At 44.6% G+C, this 23,130-nt stretch overlaps 2 protein-coding genes across 14 annotated transcripts in view; one reads left to right on the top strand and one right to left on the bottom strand.

Annotated features, from left to right (window-relative positions):
- The window catches only part of LOC141415544 (zinc finger protein 782-like), a 96,405-nt gene extending 73,463 nt beyond the window's left edge, over positions 1 to 22,942 (bottom strand). For 6 of the 11 annotated variants that reach the window (XR_012440530.1, XR_012440531.1, XM_074052394.1 and 3 more), the window contains exon 1: positions 22,200 to 22,328. Coding sequence is in view for 5 of the 11 variants with exons in the window: in XM_074052394.1 (XP_073908495.1) it covers positions 22,200 to 22,235 (36 nt within the window). In the remaining 6 variants the exon portion in view is untranslated. Of the gene's footprint in view, positions 1 to 22,199; positions 22,488 to 22,652 lie in introns of those variants that run through there. The other 5 variants (XR_012440532.1, XM_074052396.1, XM_074052399.1 and 2 more) reach the window with 2 other exon arrangements.
- The window catches only part of LOC141415543 (uncharacterized), a 340,659-nt gene that overhangs the window by 279,800 nt on the left and 37,729 nt on the right, over positions 1 to 23,130 (top strand). For all 3 annotated transcript variants that reach the window (XR_012440525.1, XR_012440526.1, XR_012440527.1), the window contains one exon: positions 22,138 to 22,220. The gene's annotated coding sequence lies outside the window, so the exon portion shown is untranslated. The remainder of the gene's footprint in view (positions 1 to 22,137; positions 22,221 to 23,130) is intronic.

Below are 23,130 nucleotides of genomic sequence, written 5' to 3' on the forward strand. Positions count from 1 at the left end.
TTTCCAAGGCAGCCTTGCTGAACCTTGCTCACCTCCTTCATGCCGGGGCCTTGTCTTCTCAGCACAAAGGTCTTTGACATGGCTTTGCACATGTCAAAGTTCTTTCTCAGTCTGTTTAGTTACTGGCCTCCCACAAGGCCAACTCTCTATGGGACCAGTCAGCCTTGGGGAAGTTTCTCAGTCTCTCATATCTGTCAAGCGGGGGGAAAAGTGAATCTCATGGAATCAAGCCGATGAACATGAGGTCATTTGAGCAGCATCTGGTATGGGTGAGACTCAGTGACACCCATGCTATGGTGGTTGTCACTCTGCAGCTTCTTATGTTCTTGCTTTGTTTTGTTTTAGGAAGGGGTGCAAAGTCATTTGCTTGTGTTTGCCAGGGGGAAGGCTCCCTGGAACCACGCGTGCTTTGGCCAGAGAGCTGCACAAAAGATCCAGTTCTTGACATTTCCAGGAGGAAGGAAGTTTTCCTGGGGCTTACCCACCAGGAACCCAGGTTCAGGCATCCTCTAACTTGCCCTTTAGGTCAATTTGGCTGTTTTACTAGTTATGACTTCATTTGATCCTCACACCTGCCCTACTTGCCCATTTTACAGTTGAAAAAAAAGCCAACATGGACAGTCATTTTCCCAGGAGAAAAGTCACCCAGCTGGATGGTGGTGGCAATGGTCTCAGTAACTGCTGGGGTTCGGATCCTCAGGGACTGGACTGGGAGCACTGAGCACACAGTCCAGAGCCGCACACCAACACACCCTCAGATAGCCCTGTCTTCTAACAGTTTTTTTCTGATAATGACAGGAGGAGAGCCGGGAAGTAAGCACTTCTTGCCATTTGGTGCCCAGATGCTCCCTCTGGAACTGTCTTAAGCCTAGCAGAAGGCAGCTATAGTTCAAGAAAGTGGTGAGGGTAGCAACTCTGCACCATAGGGCCTGGAGGTAGAGCCCAAGAGCAGGTTTCAGACCCTGTCCTGCTTCTCCCAGTACAGAGGGCTTCTGGGACATGTCATTAAACTCATGCATTGGCTGGCCCACCTTGAGGCTTTCCTGGCTGCTTGCTCACCTGTGTTTACCTTTGGCAGTGGCAGTGAGGCATTCCAATGTGAGGTGAGAGGAGCCCTCCACAGGCCCTGCCGCACCCTGGACCAATTCCTTCACTGGAGGAATTGGCAGAAGACACAGGTCCCTTTCTCCAGGAAACCCTGGGGCCTGTCCCACTGGGGCTGCACGCAGTAACTACCAAATAATATGTAGTTGTTTTTAATGGTTACAGAATTGATTAATGTAATGCAATTAAAGTAATGCTACTGGGTAGTATAATGCTATTGGGTGACAAATTTTATGTTATATACATTTTACAACAATAAAAAATATCTAAACAACAGAAAGTCTCCTGTCCCATGGAAGGGCACTCCTTGTCTGTACCCACAGCCACACTCCCAGGTGCATCAAGGGAAGGCTATGGGTGTGTGGGGGGGTGTTGGAGATGCCTCTCACCACGAAGACACCAGCCTGGGCACCAGAGCCTCCTCTTCCACCCCTCTGCTTACACAGTCTGTCCCCTCCTCAAGGCTGAACCACCAGCTCAGAGTCCTGTGCCTGTCGTACCTTGCTTGTTGTATAAGACAAAGATTTTACATGAACCCAAGATGACCTTTGTATATGGGCCCCAAGATTTTCATGTCTTTACAGTAGGTAGATAACCATTTAGTCAAAAGTCTGATCAAGACAAACTTAAATGTGTATAATCCAATTGTTTGAGGTTATTTTTAACTGATATGTAAAACACAAAATTGCACATAATGCTGGGTTAGTTACCATGTGATATTTTAGTAAATGTAAACATTGTGTAATTAAACTTTAACTGGACATAGGTATTACAAAGTGAATTGTCTTTGTTTAAAACAATACAAAAATCATTTTTAAAACGCTTGATTCTACCTCCCACCCATTGTACTTTTGAATAACCAGTAATAAAGTTATTGGTATATATACACCCACATATTATACAGATATACATGCACATAGTACCTTATATTTTTAATTTGTTCCTTTAAATTAATTTTTAAATTAAAATAAAAATTCTATCTATTAATGAAGTAATAAATTACGCTAAACATAACCGAAACAAGCACACTTTAGTCATTTAGAAATTGTCTGCTCTGTGTCCTCTGCAAACTGTGTCCAACACCGACAGCTATAGATTAGATTAACCCCCAGACGATGAAGACCCCACGTCACTGCTGCCTTTGGGAGCTTTGTGATCCAAAGGCCCTCTGCTGGGCTGCGCATGCGCCCCTCTCCAATCCCCCTCTCTCCAAAAGTCCCCTTGCCCAGCTCCACATTAACTCTCCACAGTCCCACTCCTGAGGGCCATCTGCACACCCAAAACATCCTGGAGCAGAGACCAAACATAGCTTGTGAGTTGTACTGCCACCTTGTGGTCGTGTTTTCCATCTTGATCAGATCTGAGACATGGAGCACTGCCCAGACTCAGGCATGTGGAGAGAGCTCGGCTCCAGGAAACAGCAGTCAGCTGTTGGGGGGTGGAGTTAGCTAGCCTGGGCTCCAGTCCTGGCATCTTGCCATTAATTGGCTATGAGCATGGGCCTGGCATTCAGTCTCCCCGAGACCTGGTGTAGAAACAGGAATCATGGGAGTGCCCATCATGCAGGGCTGTCGTGAGGACTAAATAAGCTGTGGACATAAAGAGCCTGGCCAAGAATGAGCCTGCAAGGGGAGGTGGTCTTCTGTGTGAACGAAAGGGTAGGCAGGTTCTCCAGGTTTGTCAGGGCAGAGTTGTAAAATGATCTCTGGATGGTTGCAGGTTAATTGTCTTGATTAATTACTTGAAAACTTCTGTCTTTTACAACGTAACAAAATGTTGGAATAAAATATCATCTCAGAATTACACATCCAGATCATACATTGTATTAAGTTATACAAGTAATATTTAATGAATCATCTGGGTGGGGAAATTTAAGTGGTTTTCCATTTTTTTATTACATAAGAAACTTAGTGGTAAGTGTATCTATACTTATAATATTATTTCCTTCTCTAATTTTTAATACATTCATAGAAATGGAATTATGGGAGAAAAGGATATTTACATTTTTAGGTTTTGATTCTGTTGGAATTTTGTAAAATCAATTTTACTGAAAAACTAAGGTGAAAACTTTTAGGACATGTTTTCATCTTTTAAGAAAAATACACAGACACAAAATTTATCATCCTAACCATATTTAAGTGTACGGTTCAGCGGTAATGAGAACATTTACAATGTTATTCTACCACTATCACCATCTCTCCATAGAATTTTGTTTTAAAAAACTGAAACTTTATACCTACTAAAAATAATTTCTGCCATGCACCAGTGGCTCACACCTGTAATCCTAGCTACATAGGAGGCAGAGATCAGGAGGGTGGTGGTTTTGAAGCCAGCCCAGGCAAATAGTTGGCGAGACCCTATCTCAAAAAAACGCAACACAAAAGAGTGCTGGTATGTGACTTAAGTGGTAAAGTGCCTACCTCGCAAGCATGAGACCCTGTGTTCAAGCCCTAGTACCAGGAAAAAAAATTCCCAAGTAAGTTGAAAAGTTATGTCCACACAACCTGCAAACTGATATTTCCAGCAGCTTACTTTATAATTGTCAAAACTTGGGGGTGACCAAGATGAACGATCCATTCAGACAATGGAATATTCAGCAGTAAAAAAAAAAAAAAAGAAATGAGTTGGTGTTCATGCTGGGACACCCATGCAATACCACTGCTCAGACTTCCCTTCTGGTCTGAGGTGGGTCTGGACCTCCATAGTACCAATGTGTACCTGCTCTCCTGCTGACATGGAGCAAAAAGCTGGGCAGTTGAGCCAATGGCCAGTTGCATACTAGCCTGTCCTGGACAACGAGAAATCAACGGCCATCTTGGATATGTCTCTATCTTCCAGAAGAGTGGAGTACATACTTCTTGGAAACTTGGTGCACCAGGTACAACATTTTCCTCAGGGAACAGAGATACTGAGAACCTGTTTGGTCTCTGCTGAAGTACCCAGGCAGAATGTGGGTGAAGTGGGGTCACAGCTCCATGTGACCTGAACATGGTATGAACTGCTGCTCCCAGATGACTCTTGCTTCTTGCCAGAATTACTGTCCGGGAGGGTCTCCCTCCCAACCAGGGATGATGACATGCAAGGGCCCCCGATGATACCCTTGGGAGAGCATGGTATTCCAGGAGTGGCCGTCACCTTCAGTGAGAAACTGAGGCTGTCCTCAGTGGGCCACCATTCTCAGCTTCCAGTGGAATGTTAATGATGATCCACCCCAGCAATGCCTTCTTCATGTCCCCCAGAGCCTCTTTAGCACCAGAAATGTTGCCACGAACCCTGCGTCTATCTGCCCCAGGCTATGCTCCCCTCTATGGCTCAGATGTTGCCCACCCAGAGATCCCTATGACCTTGGGATGTCCCCAGCAAGGTTCCAATCATTGCTGACTTTAGAATCCCAGAATTCTCTTGTGAACCAGTCAGACTCCCAGGAAGGTCCATTTCTCTCTGAGCAGCCACACCTGCTTCACAGAGAGCAGAGAACTCCAGGGCCCAGGAAGGGGAACTCAGGAGAGATTCCCACATTTCAGGCCTTAATTCTGCAGATGTAACAACCATGGGCAAGTGTATACCACATACCCTCACCTCACGAATCACCAAAGCAAACACACAGGGGAGGAGCCCTGGAGATGCAGTAGGTACGGCCATACGTGGTCTTCTTACATTCTGAGAAGCTTGGACAACAGATGCAGACACACGCCAGACATGATGCAGGTGCGATTTGTGTGGCTGATAGTTCATGAGCTCTGACCATCTCAGGCAACACCAAAGGGTTCATCAGCAGCTGTCAGGCCATCAGCAGACAAATGGATGGTCTTTCTGCTCCTGGCCTTTAGGTCTGTCTCCTCTTCTTTTCATTTTGGTTTCTTAACCCAGATCCTGTTTGCCTTTGACCAGTCAGTTTCAATGGAAACAGAGGAAGACTAGGAGGCAGTTGAAGTCCAAATGAAATCTGGGACCTGTCAGATTCCTCAAACCTATCTTGGATGCCTAGCCTCTCTGGAGCCACTTACTTCTGCAATTAGCCAGGTGGGCAGATGGAACATAGAGATAGGGGCTTTATTAAAAGGCTCTTTATCTCCTGCCACTCCCAACTTGATCCTTGAGTGGCTCTCCTTTCCCTGTCACAGAAAATCCAAGTTCTTTATCTTCCACAGTTTCCAGAGCCCAACTACATTCAAATCTTGAACTTAGCACTCTCTAGCCATTTAACCTTGAAAAGGTCTTTGATCACTATGCTTTATTTCATCTAGAAAATGAGAAATCAGTACTGAACTGTGCTAGATGTGTCCCATGTACCATATGAGACTCTCCCGCCACTGACCATCCACAAGCCTGGAGTTCCTGTCCCTCCCCACTAGACATAGATAGAATGCCCCACCACAAGAATGGGATCTGGCATCTCCTGTAGCCACAGCAAACTACAAGTGTGGGGGAGTTAACACTCATAGGGTAGTTTCTGATTAATATGAAGTAATATGAGAGATAGGAGAGACCCTAGCAAATGCATTTCTACCATCTCCCCCTTCTGTGAATCGCTGCAAAGTCTTGTTTCTCCCCATACAGCCATGACCTCCCAAGAAGACGGTGGACACACCTGCTCTGACTCTTCAAGGTTGGTCATGAAGTAATGCCCAGCTTGGGAATGCATCCCCTTGCATTACTTCCCGTTCTTCCCTGCCTTACTTCCATGTTCTTATTCCTGATGCCTTGGGTTTGGACCTCTCAAATAGAACACCAGCATTTAGTTCTTGTTTTAGGCTTTGTTTTCCACATGGTTTGTGGGTAGAAGGAGAGGAGGACATTAGATTGGGACAGAGAAAGACAAACCTCACTGTAATTTCTCCTCCTCTCCCACCTAGCCCAGGTACCTGGACCTGGGTTCCAGACATTAAGAGGCCTATCCTACCCTGTTCTCTCTGGGACTGAGGGATAATGACTATCCTGGTAACTCACTCAGGTAGTTTATAACCCATTTCTGGATTCAGACGACCATTTTACTGACCAGCAAGCTAATAGCAAGACAGCAAGCAATCAGGTAGCAGAGTCAGGACCTTGCCTTCTATAAATATTGGTCTGATCCCACTCCAGTGCCAAGCACAGCCAATTGATGGCCACAGAGAAGTGACCCAGGTGTGATTCCTGTGGTTAAGGGACCATCTTGGTCTAGGGTCGGAGAGGTCCACCAGGTCCAGTGGCCATGGGGGAGTGGAACACCTAAAGAAGGTCAGAGAGGCTTTCTCGAGGAGATGACTTTTCTTTTTTTAAAATTAGGGTATATTCATTATGGGGGGGGTTCGTAGTGACAATTCCAATTAGACTTACATTGTACATTATTTACATTGCCCTCATCGTCTCTCCCCTTCAACCCTCTCTCCACTCCATTTAAAGCAACTGCAAGAGGTTCCTTAATTCTGTTTCATATAGACATATGAAGTCCATCTGCCATATACCATCACCTTAATCTCCTCCCTTCACCCTCCCCCCCTCACTAGTATTCCCCCACCATACCTGTTTTACAGTCCTGGTTTTCATTATTAATATTTAAGTTGATATTCAAAGGAGTGTCTCAATGTATGTCCACTGTAGGTGTACTTTACTTTGGTCCATTTGACACCTTCCATTACTCTCCCTTACCCCTTTGCCTCTCACCCTTTCAATAAACATCCTTATATCCTCAACCTTCACATATTATGTCATGCAATATTACTGATACTCTACCACTCTATCATTTTCTTTTCCTTTCCCTCTTTCCCCAAGTTCCATAGAGTAGTTCCACTGTTACAAACATGTTCTACATATGAGTTTGTATATGATCATGCTTTTTTTTGTGTAAATATTTATCTTTGGATCTATCTTCCACATGAGAGAAAACGTGGCTTCTGTGTTTCTGATCCTGGCTAACTTCACTTAATATGATGTCCTCCAATTGCATCAATTTACCTTCAAACCACATGTCATTATTCCTTATGGCTGAGTAATACTCTGTTGTGTATATATACCACAATTTCTTGATCCATTCATCAGTTATAGGGCACCTGGGTTGTTTCCAAAGCTTAGCTATTGTGAATAGTGCTGCAATAAACATTGGCGTGCAATGTCTTTACTGTATCCTGTCTTATATTCCTTTGGGTAGATGCCCAGGAGAAGTATCAGTGGATCACCTGGCAGTTCTATCTCTTGTTTTTTGAGGAATCTCCATAATGCTTTCTATAGTGGTTGTACTAATTTGCATTCCCACCAGCAGTATATAACAGTTCCTATTTCACTACAGCCTCACCGGCATTTTTTGTTGTTGTTACTACCATTGATTATGGCCATTCTAACTGGGGTGCGATGAAATCTAAGTGTTGTTTTGATTTAAGTCTTTTATAACCAGGGAAATTGAACACTTCTTCATGTATTTACTGGCCATTTGTACCTCTTCCTTTGAGAATTCCCTGTTTAATTCATGTGCAATTTTCTTCATTGGGGGCTGAGTTTTTTGAGTTCCCTGTAGATTCTGGATATTAGTTCCTTGTCAGATGAATAGCTGGCAAAGATTTTAGGGGATGACCTTTATTTCTACTAAGAGTGTAACGTCTAGTAATCCCTCAAGTGCTGAACCAAACTCAGCAATAAATGAAGAAGGAAGGACATTCCATGAAGAGAGAACACTGGCAGTATGCCACATGCAAAAGAACAGATGGGCACTGTAAGCAGGGAGATGGAAATTCCAAAGAAGAGTGCAATGAAAATGCTAGAAATAACAGAAATGAAGATGCCAATGGACTGAAGGTGAACAATGGAAGGCTCAGTAAGTTTGAAGATATGTCAAGACAAACTCCTCCAATTGAGAAAATGAATTGAAACTATGTCCTCACAAAAAAGAAATACGTGAATGTGTATAACAGCTTTTCTATAATTGCTAAAACTTAGAAACAATCAAAATGTCCTCAGTAGCTGGGCACCAGTGGGTCATGCCTGTAATCCTAATCACTTAGGAAGATGGCAATTTGAGGCCAGGCTGGGCAAATGGTTCTCAAAACCCCATATCCAAAATAAACCAGAGCAAAATGGTCTGGAGGAGTGGCTCAAGTGGTAGAGAGTCTATTTTGCAAGCTTGAAGCCCAGAGTTCAAACCCAATTCATCAAAAAAAAAAGTCCTCAGTATATAAGTAAAGTAATAAACTATGGAACATTCAGATGCTGGAAAATTATTCAGCACTAAAACAAATGACTTATGAAGCCAAGAAAGAAATGACAAGAGATAACTTAAACCATTGTTATGAACTGAAAAAAAGCCAATGTTACAAGAATATATACTAGGCTGAGTACCAGTAGCTCACACCTGTAATCCTAGCTACTCAGGAGGCAGAGATCAGGAGGATCGTGTTTTGAATCCAGCCTGGGCAAATAGTCCACGAGACCCTATCATGAAAAACCCATTACAAAAAAGGGCTGGTGGAGTGGCTTAAGGTGTAGGCCCTGAGATTAAATGCCAGTATTGCAAAAATTTTTTAAAAAGTGTATACTATGTAATATATATACTACATACTATACTCTATGACATTTTGGAAGTGACAAAACTAGAGATAGTAAAAGAGGATTTCTAGATCAGTGACATTATTCTGTATATTATGTAATGGTGGATACGTGCCATTATACATTTGTCAAAATGCATAGAGTATATAGCAACAACCCCAAACTACGAACTTTGGGTGATGATGCTATACGCCAATAGTAATTAAATATCCTGCTCTTGAGCAGGGCATTGATAGTAGGAGGGGTTGTGCATAGGTGAGGACTGGTTAGTATGCTGAAATTCTCTCTGCTTTCTACGCACTATTGTCAAGACTCTAAAACTGCTCTTAAAAATAAAGTTTACATGGCTGGGGGTGTGGCTCAAGGGGTAAAGCACCCACCTAGCAAGTGTAATGCTGAGTTCAAATTCCAGTAGTGCCAAAAAAATAAAGTTTACTAATAAATAGAAGGAACTGTAAAACTACAAAAGAAGAAAAAAAAACCACTAAAAACAAATAGAACTGAATATCTAAGACCTAGGAAACAATTACAAAAGATTTACAGACCTAGACTGAGAATCAGAATCCCCAGAATGACCTCAGTTGACACTTCTCTTATTTTTCTCTCTGGTAAAGTTTTGAAGGTGAGTTTCAGTGGATGGATGGAAAGGCACTGAGTCTGATTCTGCCAGAGATTCGGGAGAGAAGTGATTTAAGGAAGTATAGGAGGTTAATTGAGCTCACAGAAGGGCCCACCCCTCTGCAGAGGCAGATTTCAGAAGATTGGAGACTGTCCTTGAGACCAGTCACCTCTGGAGGCTTTAGTTAAGGAGCCTGAGTCATTGTCATTTCTGGAAGAAAACAGCACCATCACGGATGCTTGGATTGAACAGGGACTCCCTGGCTCCAGAGAAAATCCAAAAATTCTAACTCTTTCAATTTCATTGATTTCTTCAGAGGTCTTATGATGAAATCCAGATCTCTTATTACCTTTCACCTGACCCCTGTCTTTGGGCATTGCCCAAACAGAGGAAGGAGGCCTCAGAAGAGGGCATTCCCACAGACCCAATATGCAGGAAAGGTTTCCCTGCAGCCGAAGGGAACTCAAATACAGGAGAATGGGCCTCACCAGGATGGGCACACCAACACTTGACAGGATTCTATGCAGAGAAGGGGGAGTGGAACGGTCTTCCTCGCAACTCAACAACACGTGATTTTATTTAAACTAGGATATGTGCTTTAATGCATTCTTTCGTATCTAGTCATTTAACAAATATCTGTGCTTCTAGGATGCTTTCAGCTCTGTTCAAGATCCTTGGCAGGCAATGGTGGAAAATAGCCCAATGAACCCTGAGGACTTACACCCTACTGACACAGGCAACTGAATGAATAGACAATGTGGGATTACCAGATGGTGAAGGGAAAACAGGGATGATTGGATGATACTTGGAGAGATGCCATGTAAGCTGAGTCCTCATGGTTAGAAAGAGACAGGAATGCTGGGGGAGAATATTTCAGGCAGAAAGAACAGGTAGTATAAAGGCCCTGACAACTCACCTTCTGGGACCAGGGGAACTGAAACAAAGACAGTGGGGTGGGGAGGGTGGTGGATGGTGACCAGGGTGTACAGGTGTTAGCTGTAGGGCAATGTAAAAATTCCAGAGTGTTTTTAGTCTTATAATCAAGGGTGGCATGGGGAGAGGGAGTGTTACCTGATGGTTATTCTCCCTACCTCTCATTGACTGGAAGGAATAAAGCATGACATAAAGGGCAAGCACACAGGGGCACTGTAGTTTGGATCAGGAATGCCCCCATCCAAAAGGCCCATGTGTTAACGGCTTGGTCCTCAGTTTGGTGCTACTGGAAGGCAGTGAAAAGCCTTTAAAAGGTGGGGCCTCCTGGGGGATTTTATGTTATCTGGGGTGTGTCCTCAAAGGAGATTGTGGAGCACTGGTCTGTTTCTTTCCCTCTTTGCTTCCCAGCCATTAGTCAAATGGGTTTTGTTTTACCACACTCCTGAATATGGGCTGCTTTGTTACAGGCCCAAAAGGAACAGGGTCAACCCACCATGAACTGAAACCATCAAAATGTGGGCCAAAGTAAGTCTTTTTCTTTTTATATTGATTTATCTTGGATATTTGTCATGGTAAGGGAAAACTGACTACCACAAGGGTGTGCATGAAAGCACCAGGGGCTGGCCCTGAGAAGTTGCAAGGAGATGAAGAAGGGAAGACATTCTGGGGCTGTGTTGGGGAGGTTGCAGGGAACAGAGAACTGAAGTGTAACTCTAAGACATATTCTAGTAATGCTCTGTATTGTTGGGCAATATCCTCAGTAAAATTTCTATAGGAGACTCATGGAAAAAATCAGCAAGGCATAAAAATGCGTTAGACCCTGTGAAGCCTGATTTTCCTGCAGATAAGAGCATGGAATGAGGCATCGCCATACTGGATGTCCATTTGCTTTCTACGATACCTGAAGGCCCTCATGCTTAGGTGGCCTCACTTCCCAGTTGCTCCTACCACAGAGACTCCAACGGAAGGCAAAGTAAGGGTTCAAGTGAAGAGAGGACTTCCAGATATGAGGCATTTATAACCTGGGTTGAGCCAAAACCATGCTAACAGTGGGAATAGCAAGATGAATACCAAGTTTAGAGCCCATAGCTCACAACCACTGGAAGACAGACCTAAGAGCTAGAGCATAATTGTGTCAGGTGCATTGAGTTCTGATGCCATGACCTCTGTCACTGTCCCTGCAGCCTGCTGGAGGTGGGAGGGTGGGTCAGAGAGGGGTCTCTTGATGAGCTACCTCTGAGTTAAGAGGGATGGAAGTTATCCACCATGCTCTGCAAAACATAAGCTGCTGGAGAGTCACTTAGAGATCTTGTTATGATACAAATTCTGATCCACCAGGTCTTGGGAGGGGCTCAAGACCCTACATTGCCCCTGGATGCTCATGCTGGGATCAAACATGGAATAGCCAGGATACTTATATGACTATAGGGTAGGACTGGGGTGAGAATGAAGAGGCAAGGGCATTTCAGTTAGCAGGCATAGCACAAGAATGATACAGATTACTTGGTTTGGAAAGAGGACTGAAGAGTTTATGTAATTTTTGTGCTACACCTAGGACCCAGGTGGAATGGCACAATCACGAGGCAAACCTGATGCATCCTGTCTCCAGATCACTGCCCATTTTATAGAAGCATGACAAAGCACAGACATGAGCTATCCCTTGGGGAAGGCAGCCACAGACACCCTTCTTTATCTCCATAATCCCACGTCAGTACGCAGCCCCACATCCACTCAGGGGCTCATTCCAGGGAACCTCTCTTGACAGGGCCCTGCTCCTATCTCTCCTTATCGTTCCATTTCCCCCTAGAGTCTACCTTCTGACTCCCGCTGCTCTCTCCATCCTAGAGCAAGCCACCATGACCTGCCATGGAGCTCCGGCCCTCTTACTGGGTTCTCATTTCACTTCTGCCCCCTCGCACCCATTTCCACACAGCAGGCAGAGTGGACCCTCTAGCCAAAGGCCTGAGCATGTCAGTCATAAAGCAGAAATGCATGTGATGAGTGTGCAGCAGCCCGTCTCCTTGGGCCTGTCCCTGGCATCTGGGTTGTGAACAGCAAAGGTGAACACAGGATCCAGTGTGTCCTAGACAGGTTGGTTCATTCTTAGTTTAGGTATGGCAAATTACTAACAGTTTCTCTTTTCATTCTTAAAATTGCTACGGTTAGGACAATAATATGATTGCAAAATGATGGCTTGCTTGGGCACAACATTTTCCAGAATTGCAACATTTAAAAAATTACATAAACTTGCTGGGTGCAGGTGTCTCACACTTGTAATCCTAGCTACTTTGGAGGCTGAGATTGAGATGATTACAGTATGAGGCCAGCCAGTACTCAAGACCCCATCTCCAAAATAATCAGAGCAAAATGGACTGGAGGTGTGGCTCAAGTGGTAGAGTGCCTAATTTGCAAGTGTGAAGTCCTGAGTTCAAATCCCAGTCCCACAAAAAATTATATAAACTCATAAACAAGAAAGGCAACATGAGTTAATCTTAAATCTAAGAACAACCATGGAGTATCGAAGAGACTCTACTGCTTCCCAAATTCAGCTACCTTGGGAACATCACATTTTTGAGGTGAGATAATTCTATATACTTCAAGGTCAAAACTAAGCTATCTTAGTTCTGAGAAATCACTAATAAAATCTGCATGATATGTGAAATAGTTCACTGAGCATGCCTGGGTTAAACTAATGTCTCTTCAATACATTGTGGAACCCAGAGACTACACTTGGTCATCTTCTCACAAGAGCCATCCTAATGCCAAAGTCATGTAATGCAGTAAGCATGTGAATTATAGACAAATGGTCCAGCTATTTGGTTCAGATTCAAGGGCACTTTTGTGGTGAAGTAAGACATTGAATCTCAAGACCTACTATAAAGTTGAAGTTGCTATGCCAGGAAAAGTACTAGAAAGACAGGATCACGGGAGGACAGTGCAGTAGTGGATATTCACCCTTTCCACCCTTCCAGGAGTCTCTGATCAGTTGCTCTTTGGTGGGCCTTGAATTTGGGCATTTTTCCTAAACTCCTCATGATTCTGATGCAAAGCGAAGCTGGGGAGCCACTACTTTGGGATGTCAGCTCTTTGCTCATAGTAAGGAATCCTATGTCTTCCTCTGATTCAGCAGGTGGAAAACCTCTCCATACCTCATGACTCCATCAGTGTGCCCTTGATTTTTCACTCACTGTCTTCCTCCACCCTGATGTGTGCTGAGTTATAGGGCTTTGGTCACAAACAGGTCCTTGTCCAGCTTTGAGTCTAGCCACTGGACATAAGGATAAGGGTGGGGCCAGGGCATTTACCTTCCTTGCTCCTTCATGGTAAAGCTGCCTGGCATTGGCCCTGCCTGTGGGCATTGCACCATGCTCAGGAGCCTACTCTTCATGGCTCTTTCTTGGGGTTCTACCCACAAACCTTCCCAGTGACCTTTCAGATCAGGAATAATGATGGATGGACTGCCATTGGTCCCATGTTGCTGCCTCTAGTCAAGTCCTGTTGCTGCCCTAACAAATCCACAAACTCCATAGCTTCAAGCAACACAAGTTAATTATCTTAAAGTTCTGGAGGGCACAAGTCCAAAGTCAGTCTAAACTGGGCTGAAGTCAAGTCTCAGGAGGACTGGTGCCTGGAGGCTCCTCCTGCCCTTTCTAGCTTCTAGAGGCCAACTATGTCCCTGGGTGGCAGCCCCCTTCTCCATCTTCAGGGCCATTAACATGTGGTATCTTCTCTTCCCTCTGATGGTTGCTTCTCTGACCCACCTGTCTCCCTGTCTCTGAGCCCAGCTGGCTAATGTCCATAACCTCCTACACCTGGTATCTCTGTAGTACTCACTCTTTTCCATGGCACCTTCCACCTGCCCTAACCTGCTCCTGGTGCCTTAATGAATGTTAGTGTTGCTCAAAGGTGAAGCTCTCCTAACCACCAAATCTTTGGTTTCCTATTTTCAATATGTACACCCCTTCTCCCCAAAGCTGCTTTGCCTCTGTCCAGTCCTTAGCTGCTTCCCTTCTACTTTTCAACATATATAGCTCTTATTAGTTGTAAGAAACTTAAGATTTGTAAATTTCATCCTGTTCCAGAAACTTTAGAACTATCTTTTATATTTGTCATAAATAATCTTAAATATATATTTGGCTGCTACTACACACGTGTTACTTACATTTCAGGCCTATGCTAAAAATCCAAGCTAGTCCTGAACTCAAAGTATTTTTATCAAATATAAAAGACTGATGAAGCCAGATGCCGGTGGCTCTGGCTAGATTACAGATACCTGTAATCTAGTTACTCAAGAGACAGAGATCAGGAGGATCGAGGTTTGAAGCCAGCCCAGGCAAAACAGTTCAAGAGACCCTATCTCAAAAAAACCCATCACAAAAAAAGGCTGGTGGAGTGGCTCAAAGTGTAGGCCCTGAGTTCAAACTCCAGTAATGCAAAAAAAAGAAAGACATTATGAGCTGGACACCAGCTCACACCTGTAATCCTAGCTATTTGGAAGGCTGGAATCAGAAGGATCCTGGTTTGAGCCAGTTCAGGCAAATAGTTTGTGAGACTCCTCCCCTCCATCTCCAAAATAACCAGAGCAAAATGGACTAGAGGTGTGGCTCAAGTGGTAGAGTGCCTGCTTTGCAAGCATGATGCCCTGCCCAATTCCACCAAAAAAAAAAAAGACAAGATAATTTTCTGCAAAGCACAGCTTTACATTGGTTGTATCACCGGAGATGACTAGCTATTCCATGATTTTACTTTCTCCTCCCCCCAAGCTCTTCCCCTTCCCCAAGCCTCTGGGAACCACCATTGCATATATGTTTTTTGGTGGTACTTGGGGTTTGACTCAGGGCCTCAAGCTTGCTAGGCAGACACTTTACTATTGAGCCACTCCACCAGCCCTTTTTTTTTTTTTTTTTTTGAGACAGGTTCTTGAGAACTATTTGCCTGGGCTGGCTTCAAACCTCTATTCCCCTGATCACTGCCTCCTCAACCACTGGTGTACAGCTGTTATACTTTCTTACCTCTAGGAATTTGACTATTGTAGGTATCTCATATAAGTGGAATCATATAGCATTTGTCGTTTTGTGACTGACTTCTTCCATCTGGTATAATGTTGCAAGTCTGAGCGCCGAGGCTTTAAGAAGGCTAAAGAGAGATGGGACAGTGCGAGCCTGGGGGCAAAAGACTAAGAGTGATTAAGCTAAAGATAAACTAAGAGCAAACATGGGACAGTGAGAGCCTAAGGAAAGAGGTTTTAAACAAGGTTTTAAAGAAGACTTTAGAAGCAAGGTTTTAAAGAACTGTGAGGACTAAGGCCTTAAAGAATAAAGATAGAGAAAAGAAGCAATGAGGGTTGTGCATCTCTAGAGTGCCCAACACACCTGACCCCACTTTCTGTCTGTCTATCCTGTGTCTTTTCTGAATCTCCAGTCACCCCCTAGTTCAGCCCAGTTAGGTCCAGTAATAACCAGGAGCGAGAGAGAAAGCTCACTCGAACAAGGGAGGGAACTCGAAAAACAGCACCCCCTCCACCAAATGACATAGCTTCTGGGTCTACCTGTAAAAGGATTGAAAGAAAACCCCTAAGAGAGGTCTGTATACCAAGTTATAGCCCAAGTATCCACTGAGAAATGAATGGATATGTGGCATACAGAATATTACTCAGCCTTTAACAGGAAGGAAATTCTGGCCATATGCGTATGCATATGCATAACTCAAAGCCTTGGTCCTCTATCTTTCACTGTAAAGTTCTTCCTTTAGCCTTCTTTTTCTAAGGCCTATGTTAAACGGTGCAGACTTTCTATCAATCCCGCTTTAGCCATTCAGCCCTTCAGCAATTTCCCTTTAGTAATTCTTTTCCCCTCCAAAAGCTTCCCACACCAAAAAGCCCAAACAGGGTGGAGGTCTGGGGAGGGGCGTGACATTGTAACAGGAGAAACGTGCATTCCTGCTTCTCTGAACACAACTTAGGAGACACACCTATTCTGCCTTTCCCTGGTTTTGGCTGGGGCTGTGCCTATCTGGGCCTACAGGTAAATGAAGCTGCATCTCGCCTTGCTAATAATGTCCAGTTCTCATAGGCTTTTCATAATCCACTCTCCATAATTTGGTAATTCTACTTTCAACCTAGGAACTGTGCACTGTTTTCTATAGTGGTGTCATCATTCTATATTCCTACCAACAGAGCACAAGGGTTCTCTCTACATCTTCCGTAGCAGTTGATATATATTTTTTTAAATAGCAGCCAATCTAATACATGTGAGGTAGAATACCACTGTGGTTAACTCAAGTTTTAAAGACAGTCACTAGAGAAAAATAAATTGTTTTTTTAAAAATGTTTATATCCTAGAAAAAAAAAAGATTATGGGTTGGGGATGTACCTCAGTGGTAGAGCACTTGCCTAGCATACGCAAGGACCTGGATTCAATCCCCAGCATGACAAAACAAAACAACACACACACACACACACACACACACACACACACACACACACATACACATAATATTAGAGACTGTTTGCCAGACACGGTGGTTCACATCTGTAGTCACAGCATTCAGGAGCTGAGGGAGGATTGCGAGTTTGCTTTTGCAGCATTATAAAGTAAAAAAAAATGAAGTTGAATCATTGTTAAGTTGGGGACCATCTGTGCTTAGGAGTGGGATTGCTGGCCATATGTGATTCTATGTTCAAATGAGGAACCACCTGATAATCTTCCATGATAGCTGCACCATTTTCCATTCCCACCAGGAGTGCTGAGGGTTTCATTCCTGTACCTCCTTACCACCACTTGTCATTTCCTGTTTCTGTTTTGCTTTTTAATAAGATCTATCCAAATGGATGCAGAATGGCCTGTCATGGTGGTCTTGGTTGGTCTTCTCTAACTCTACTAGTGGTGCTGGGTATCCTTTCATCAGCTTATTAGTCATTTGTGTATCTTCTTTGTAGAAATGTCTATTTAAGTCCTTGCCCACTTTTTAATTGCTTGTTTTGTTGTTGAGTTATAGGAGCTCATAAAATTTATATGCTGAAACTCTAATCCACTATGTCACTGTTTGGAGAGAGGGCTTTTATGGGGGTGATTAAGGTTAAATGAGGCCATGACATGGCAGAAAGAACTAGTATGCATAGAAGATGAGGAAGAGATGCGAGAGAGCTGTCTTTGTCTCTGGCTCCCCACCCCTGCCTCTTTCCCTCCCTCTCTGAGTGTGCACAAAAGAAAGGTCCTGTGAGGACAGAAAGAAAGCAGTTGTCTGAGAGCCAGGAAGAGGGGCCACCAGAAACCAACAGTACTAAGCCTTGACTTTGAACTTCTAGTCTCCAAAACTGTAAGAACATAAATTTCTATGGTTTAAGTCATCCAGTTTGTGATTGTGTTTGTTTTTTGGGTGCCAAAACCCAGGAGTCCCTGATATTCTGTTATGGCAACCTCAGCAGATTAACAAACTCAAAAAAGAAATAATTACAAAAAACTGATCCATGTAGAACCTCTGGCTCTAAAAAAGACAGTATTGAGACCACGAAGAAACCAGGCACCAGTGGTTCACATCCGTAATCCTAGCTACTCAGGAGGCAGAGATCAGAAGGATCAAGTTTCAAAGCCACAAGGCAAACAGTTCATGAAAACTATCTCAAAAAAAAAAAAACCCATCCCAAAAAAGGGCTGGTGGAGTGTCTCAAGTGGTAGAGCACCTGCCTGGCAAGCCTGAGGCCCTGAGTTTAAATTCTAGTACCACCAAAAAAAAAAAAAAAGAAGAAGAAGAAGAAGAAGAAGAAAAACTAGAGAGAAAATATCTAGATATCACTTTTCCTAAAGAAACTTTGTGTGTGTGTGTGTGTGTTGGAGGGGTTTGAATTTAGGACTTACACCTTGAGCGACTCCACTAGCCCTTTTTTATGTTGGGTTTTTTCGAGGTACGGTCTTGAGAACTATTTTCCTGGGCTGGCTTCAAACCTGGATACCCCTGATCTCTGCCTCCTGAGTAGCTAGAATTACAGACATGAGCCACCAGCACCTCACTCTAAAGAAATGTTTTATAGAATAGGTATAACTAAATCAGTAATAAAAACCATTTTTTAAAATGGAAAAAAGAATCAAACAAGCACTTCCCCAAACAAAAAGATGCTTATTCTTAAACAGTAGGAAAATGCAAATTAAAAGCACACTGAAAAACTGTTATAAATCTAACGGCTCAAATAAAAAAAAAGATGTCATTAAGTGCAGCGCTGCAGAGCAACCAGAATGACTACAACACTCATGCCTAGTGGGAATGCAAACCAGGTTGACAGTTTCTTTCTTTTCTTTCTTTTTTTTTTTTCAGCCATCTGGATCTGTATTTATTGAAGCCAGTAATTAGAGATTTTCCTAGTGCTAGAAAGCAAGGTTCCAGAGGACTGCACACTGCACCTGGGTATAGCCACAAGCCACGGCCCCTTGGACTAAGGATGGTGGGGGATCATCTACCGTCCTAATTTTAAGTTAAAATTTTGAGTTTCTTATGACGTGAAATACACACTTATAAGACCCAGTAATTCTACTTACTCCTTGGAATTAGCCAAGAGAAAGAAAACATACGTTTAGATGCAGAAGGGTGTAGACAGACATGTTCATGTATAGAAACCATCCACATATACACCAACCAGGGAATGGATAAATTATGATTACATATATAACTACTTATCAGAACAAATGAACTACTAAAACATGAGCAAAATGATCTGTGGAAGATTGAACAGCACTACCTGGCTCCGGAATCTGTCACAAACTGTTTGGCTCTGGGCAAATCACTGACACTCTCAGGTCTAACTTCTTAAAAAGTTTTAAGTGAGTCAGAAGTAACGACCATGACTTGAAGCCCTATACCCGAATGGCAGTGTTTGGACAGAAGGCCTTTGTAGAGGTAATGAAGGTGGCTGAATGGACCGGTGCCATTTAAGAGGAGCATCCCTCACGGTGGTACCCTGTGAGGTCAGTGTTCAGAACAGCATGACTAGTACCACACGTGGTGAGGGCCAAGTGTGAGAGACAGCAGTGGAGAACCAGGGAACTGAGGCTGCCCCTGGGCAACAGAGACAGAATTTCCAACGTCAGCCAAGTAATTCCTCACCCTCAGATCTGGCCTTCACAAGCTCTGTGATGAAACAGCCTTTCCTGGGCAGCCTGCCCCTGGCCTCCCCAGGCCACTTGTTCTTCTCAAAGCTGGACCAAATATTTTGTCAGAGAGTCTGAGGTGGTTTCCAGAGATTGTGACATCACCACCAAACCTGGCTCATTCTGGGCAGAGAAACTGCTTCTGACTATGCAGACCTGCTCCTGACAAGGTTTTTTGGTTTTTTTTTTGTTTGTTTGTTTTTTTGAGGCAGGGTCTCACTGGGTAGCCCAGGCTGGCCTTGAACTTGAACTCTCACTTCTTCTGCCTGGGCCTCAGGAGTGCTGTATTACAGGCATGCACCACCACACCCAGCTCTGCCTTTCATTTTCTGAATCTGTTCCACAGTCTAAAACAAGGGGGAGACCGGGCCCCAGTGGCTCACACCTGTAATCCTAGCATCTTGGAGGCAGAGATCAGGAAGATCAAGGTTCGAAGCCATTTGAGCTACTCCTCCAGTCCATTTTGTTCTGGTTATTTTAGAGATAGGGTCTCACAAATTATTTGCCTGGGCTGGCCTCAAACTGCAGTCCTCCAGATCTTAGCCTCTCAAGTAGCTAGGATTACAGGTGAGAGCCACCTGCCTTGCTTCAGTTGACACTTCTTTTTCTGGAGGTCCCCTGCTTCCTACTTCACAGGGGCTGAATGCTCTAAGAAAACTGTTTTCCAGGAGCTGGAACCTGGGGCCTAGGAAACTAATTTTAGGGCCATAAACCCAACCCTTTGAAAACAGACAACCTGCCAGTACAGGGGGTAGGAACCTCTACTTGTCCAAGGGATCTGAGAAGACATCAACAGAATTCCCAGGAAACACTGGACAAACTCTAAGAGCCATTCTACATTCACTTCCCATTGTATCTCTGTGTACTGGAAGCAGGTCATAGTTCAGTGCTGTGCAGGTGGCAATCCTGGTTTTAAGCAGGTGTGATTAGACAGCGCCTGAGACTGGAAGGGCAAATCACATCTGCCCTTGAATCAGAGCTCCTCCATCACTAGGCTTGTGACCTGAGCACATGGCTCCACCGACCTGAGCCTTGGTTGTTATTTTTAATGCAGATGGTTAGTCTGACCTAAGAGTGATGAGATTCATGTAAGTCATCCAATGAAAACAAAGTGTCTAATAAACATACAGCAGTTGTCATTTAATCAGGGTTTAGTAATCTGCCCGGGACTGTTTGCTTTAGGGGTGATGACACCTAAGTTTCAAATCAACACCACGGCGTGCCCATTATTAAAACCCTCACGGTTAGATGAGAAACTGGACTTCACCAGGGCAGCGCAGGGATTTGCTCGGTCTTTCTCGCTCCTGCGTTCAGGGTCTCAAAAGGGAATTTTCCCACCTGCCGCGGGTAGAGGTTTTTCTGCGGTCAGGCTGGGCCCACTTCCCACACACCTGACTCACATCGTTCTCAGCTTCAGAAGAGAACTCAGCCCCACCTGCTCCCAGCTAGCTCCGAAACTAGGGTGCCTGAGCCTGGAGTCCCCTATTCTGCTACCGCTCTCTTGGTTAAAACTCCACTCCTCCCCGGAAATTGCCAGGCAAGGAAACTGTCCCGCCCCAGCCTGGAATGCAGAGTCGGGGGCGAGGAGGAGAGGGGAGTGTACATGAGCAGATGAACCCCGAGACCGGTTCCAGACGTCTCCCACAAACCTCCAGCATTCACATTACTTAGCAGCTTTCCCCTTTAACCGACGTTGGAGCGTTTGAACTCAGGGCTTCGTGCTTGCTAGGGAGATGCTCTACACTGTAGCCAGAGGCCTGGAAGATGTTTTTCTGGGTTCTCTCAGCACCCCTGGACTAAGTTTTTGGGCTAAACGTCAGCTTTAATCCAAATACAATGGGATCCTCCATCAAATCCCGATTGGAAACAATTTTGGAAATAGGCTTGTGGCCTGGCAGTTAGAAATTTAAAGAATATTATATTCATCAACTGTTAATTATATATTGGAAAGCATATATATCCTTATAACAGTGTGCACAGTGAAGCACTGAAAGTATTCCCCCTCTTAGAAACCAATTAAAGCAAACAGGACCAAAAGGTTTCATTTTCTTAAATCAGAGACCAGGCTATGGAGGGGCGCTCATGTGATCATTTTCTACTTTTTTTGTGTGTTTGAAAAATTTGCAATCCAAAGGAAAAAAGAAATATGCATTATGGGCCCCAAAATGACCACGTGGAGAGGAGTGATCCGGCCAAGAGATTCTTTATTGCCGGGTAGGAGAGGGAGAGAGCAGAGAGAGCCAAGAGAGAGAAGCAGGAGGGGCAAGGGCTTAAATACCCCTCAGTGGGACCTCAGCATGATCTGGTTGGTTAGGATCTTATGGGTCATGCTGATTGGAGGTTGGGGCAGAAGGAGGGTTCAGCTGGACTTGAGGCTGGACCGTGAGCCTGGAAAACAGAAGCTTAAGGGTGCAGTAAGAATTGAAACCTATCGGCGCCATTATTGGCAACACTCCTCCCTTTTTTGTTTGTTAAGGGGGCTTCAGTCTCCAAACTCATAGCTGCCCAGAGAAATCAAGATACATACAAGTATCTACTGCTAATAGGGTGTGAAATGTAAGTAAAATACCTGAACAAGGAGCACAACAGTACTATAAAAAAAAAAAATCATGACCAAGAGTTTATCTCAGGAAAGGAGAAAAAGCCCCCTCCTCCCAAAATGAACTTGAAAAACACACAAAACATAAAAATACAACGCAAAATGAGAATGAGAGCACGTCTCTGAGAGACGCCCCTAAACATTAGATGAGCATCCTATCGATTTCCACACCAGATGGGACATACAGTGGGCATGATATGTAAGAATGTGTTTATTTTTTTTAGGTGGGGTCTCGCTATTGGAACTCGCGGTTTTCCGGCCTCCGCCTGCCAAAGGTGGAACTTACCAAATTCCATCTGCTTAGCAGGTAACTGCTCCACATTAACCTAAGTCGGTTCTTAAAAATGAAATTCTGTCCAAACGGAGGAGGGGAAGGGCCGTCAGGAACTTGGCGTACTCACTTGAACAAACGCGTTAAGCTGAACTCCCCGCAGCTTTCCGGGAGACAGCGGGCTGCAGACCGCCCGCCGATCCCGCCGAGCGCGGAACTCGCACCCAAACCCGGATCACTGACCTAGGACCCCGTTCCGGGGCTCCTCCCGCACGCGAGGAGGGGGCGTGACCCACGGCTCGAGGGGGCGTGGCCCGCGGCTCAGGGGGCGTGGCCGCTCCACCTCCCGCGGCGCTCGGCCTCTTGGGAGGACGGCCATCAGGTGACGCTGGCTTGTCGCCACCCGCACCCCGCCCTCGGGGTGTCCCGCTCCTCGTCGGGCGGGCGGGCGGTGGCGGGAATCCTTACCTTGGCGAGCCGAGACGTCGAGCGGTGTCTCCATGTCTTCGATCAAGAGGCGACTTCGCAAGCACATGCCCGGAGCCCGCTTTTCCCCTGGCCGGGCGGCGAGTCTAGGTGTCCGTCTGTTCCCAGTGTCCAGGACAGGCCTTTTCTTAATCAGACTGAGTTCTCAGGGCTTGTTTTGCAAAAATGAGCCTTAGTCGATATCATGTGGGCTTTCTCTGGGCAAGACAAAAGAGGCTTTTCCATTAGCAGTTGTACTGGCTTCTTAAATGTTAGCCTTCTTTTTCGTTAAATGCACGTTTCTACAGAAAAACCTTTGGACTTGTAATGCGGAAGCGAATTACAACATTATGACCGGTGGTCACCCCAGCAGTTAGTTTTGTGATATGCTTGGCCACCTGACGTTGTATCCCTAGGTTGTTAAATGTAAGTCTGGGTGTTTTTCCTATTCATTGCTTAATGTACATATATTTAACGGTTT

This window comes from Castor canadensis, chromosome 13 (genome assembly GCF_047511655.1).
Source record: "Castor canadensis chromosome 13, mCasCan1.hap1v2, whole genome shotgun sequence".
Taxonomy (NCBI): Eukaryota; Metazoa; Chordata; class Mammalia; order Rodentia; family Castoridae; genus Castor; species Castor canadensis.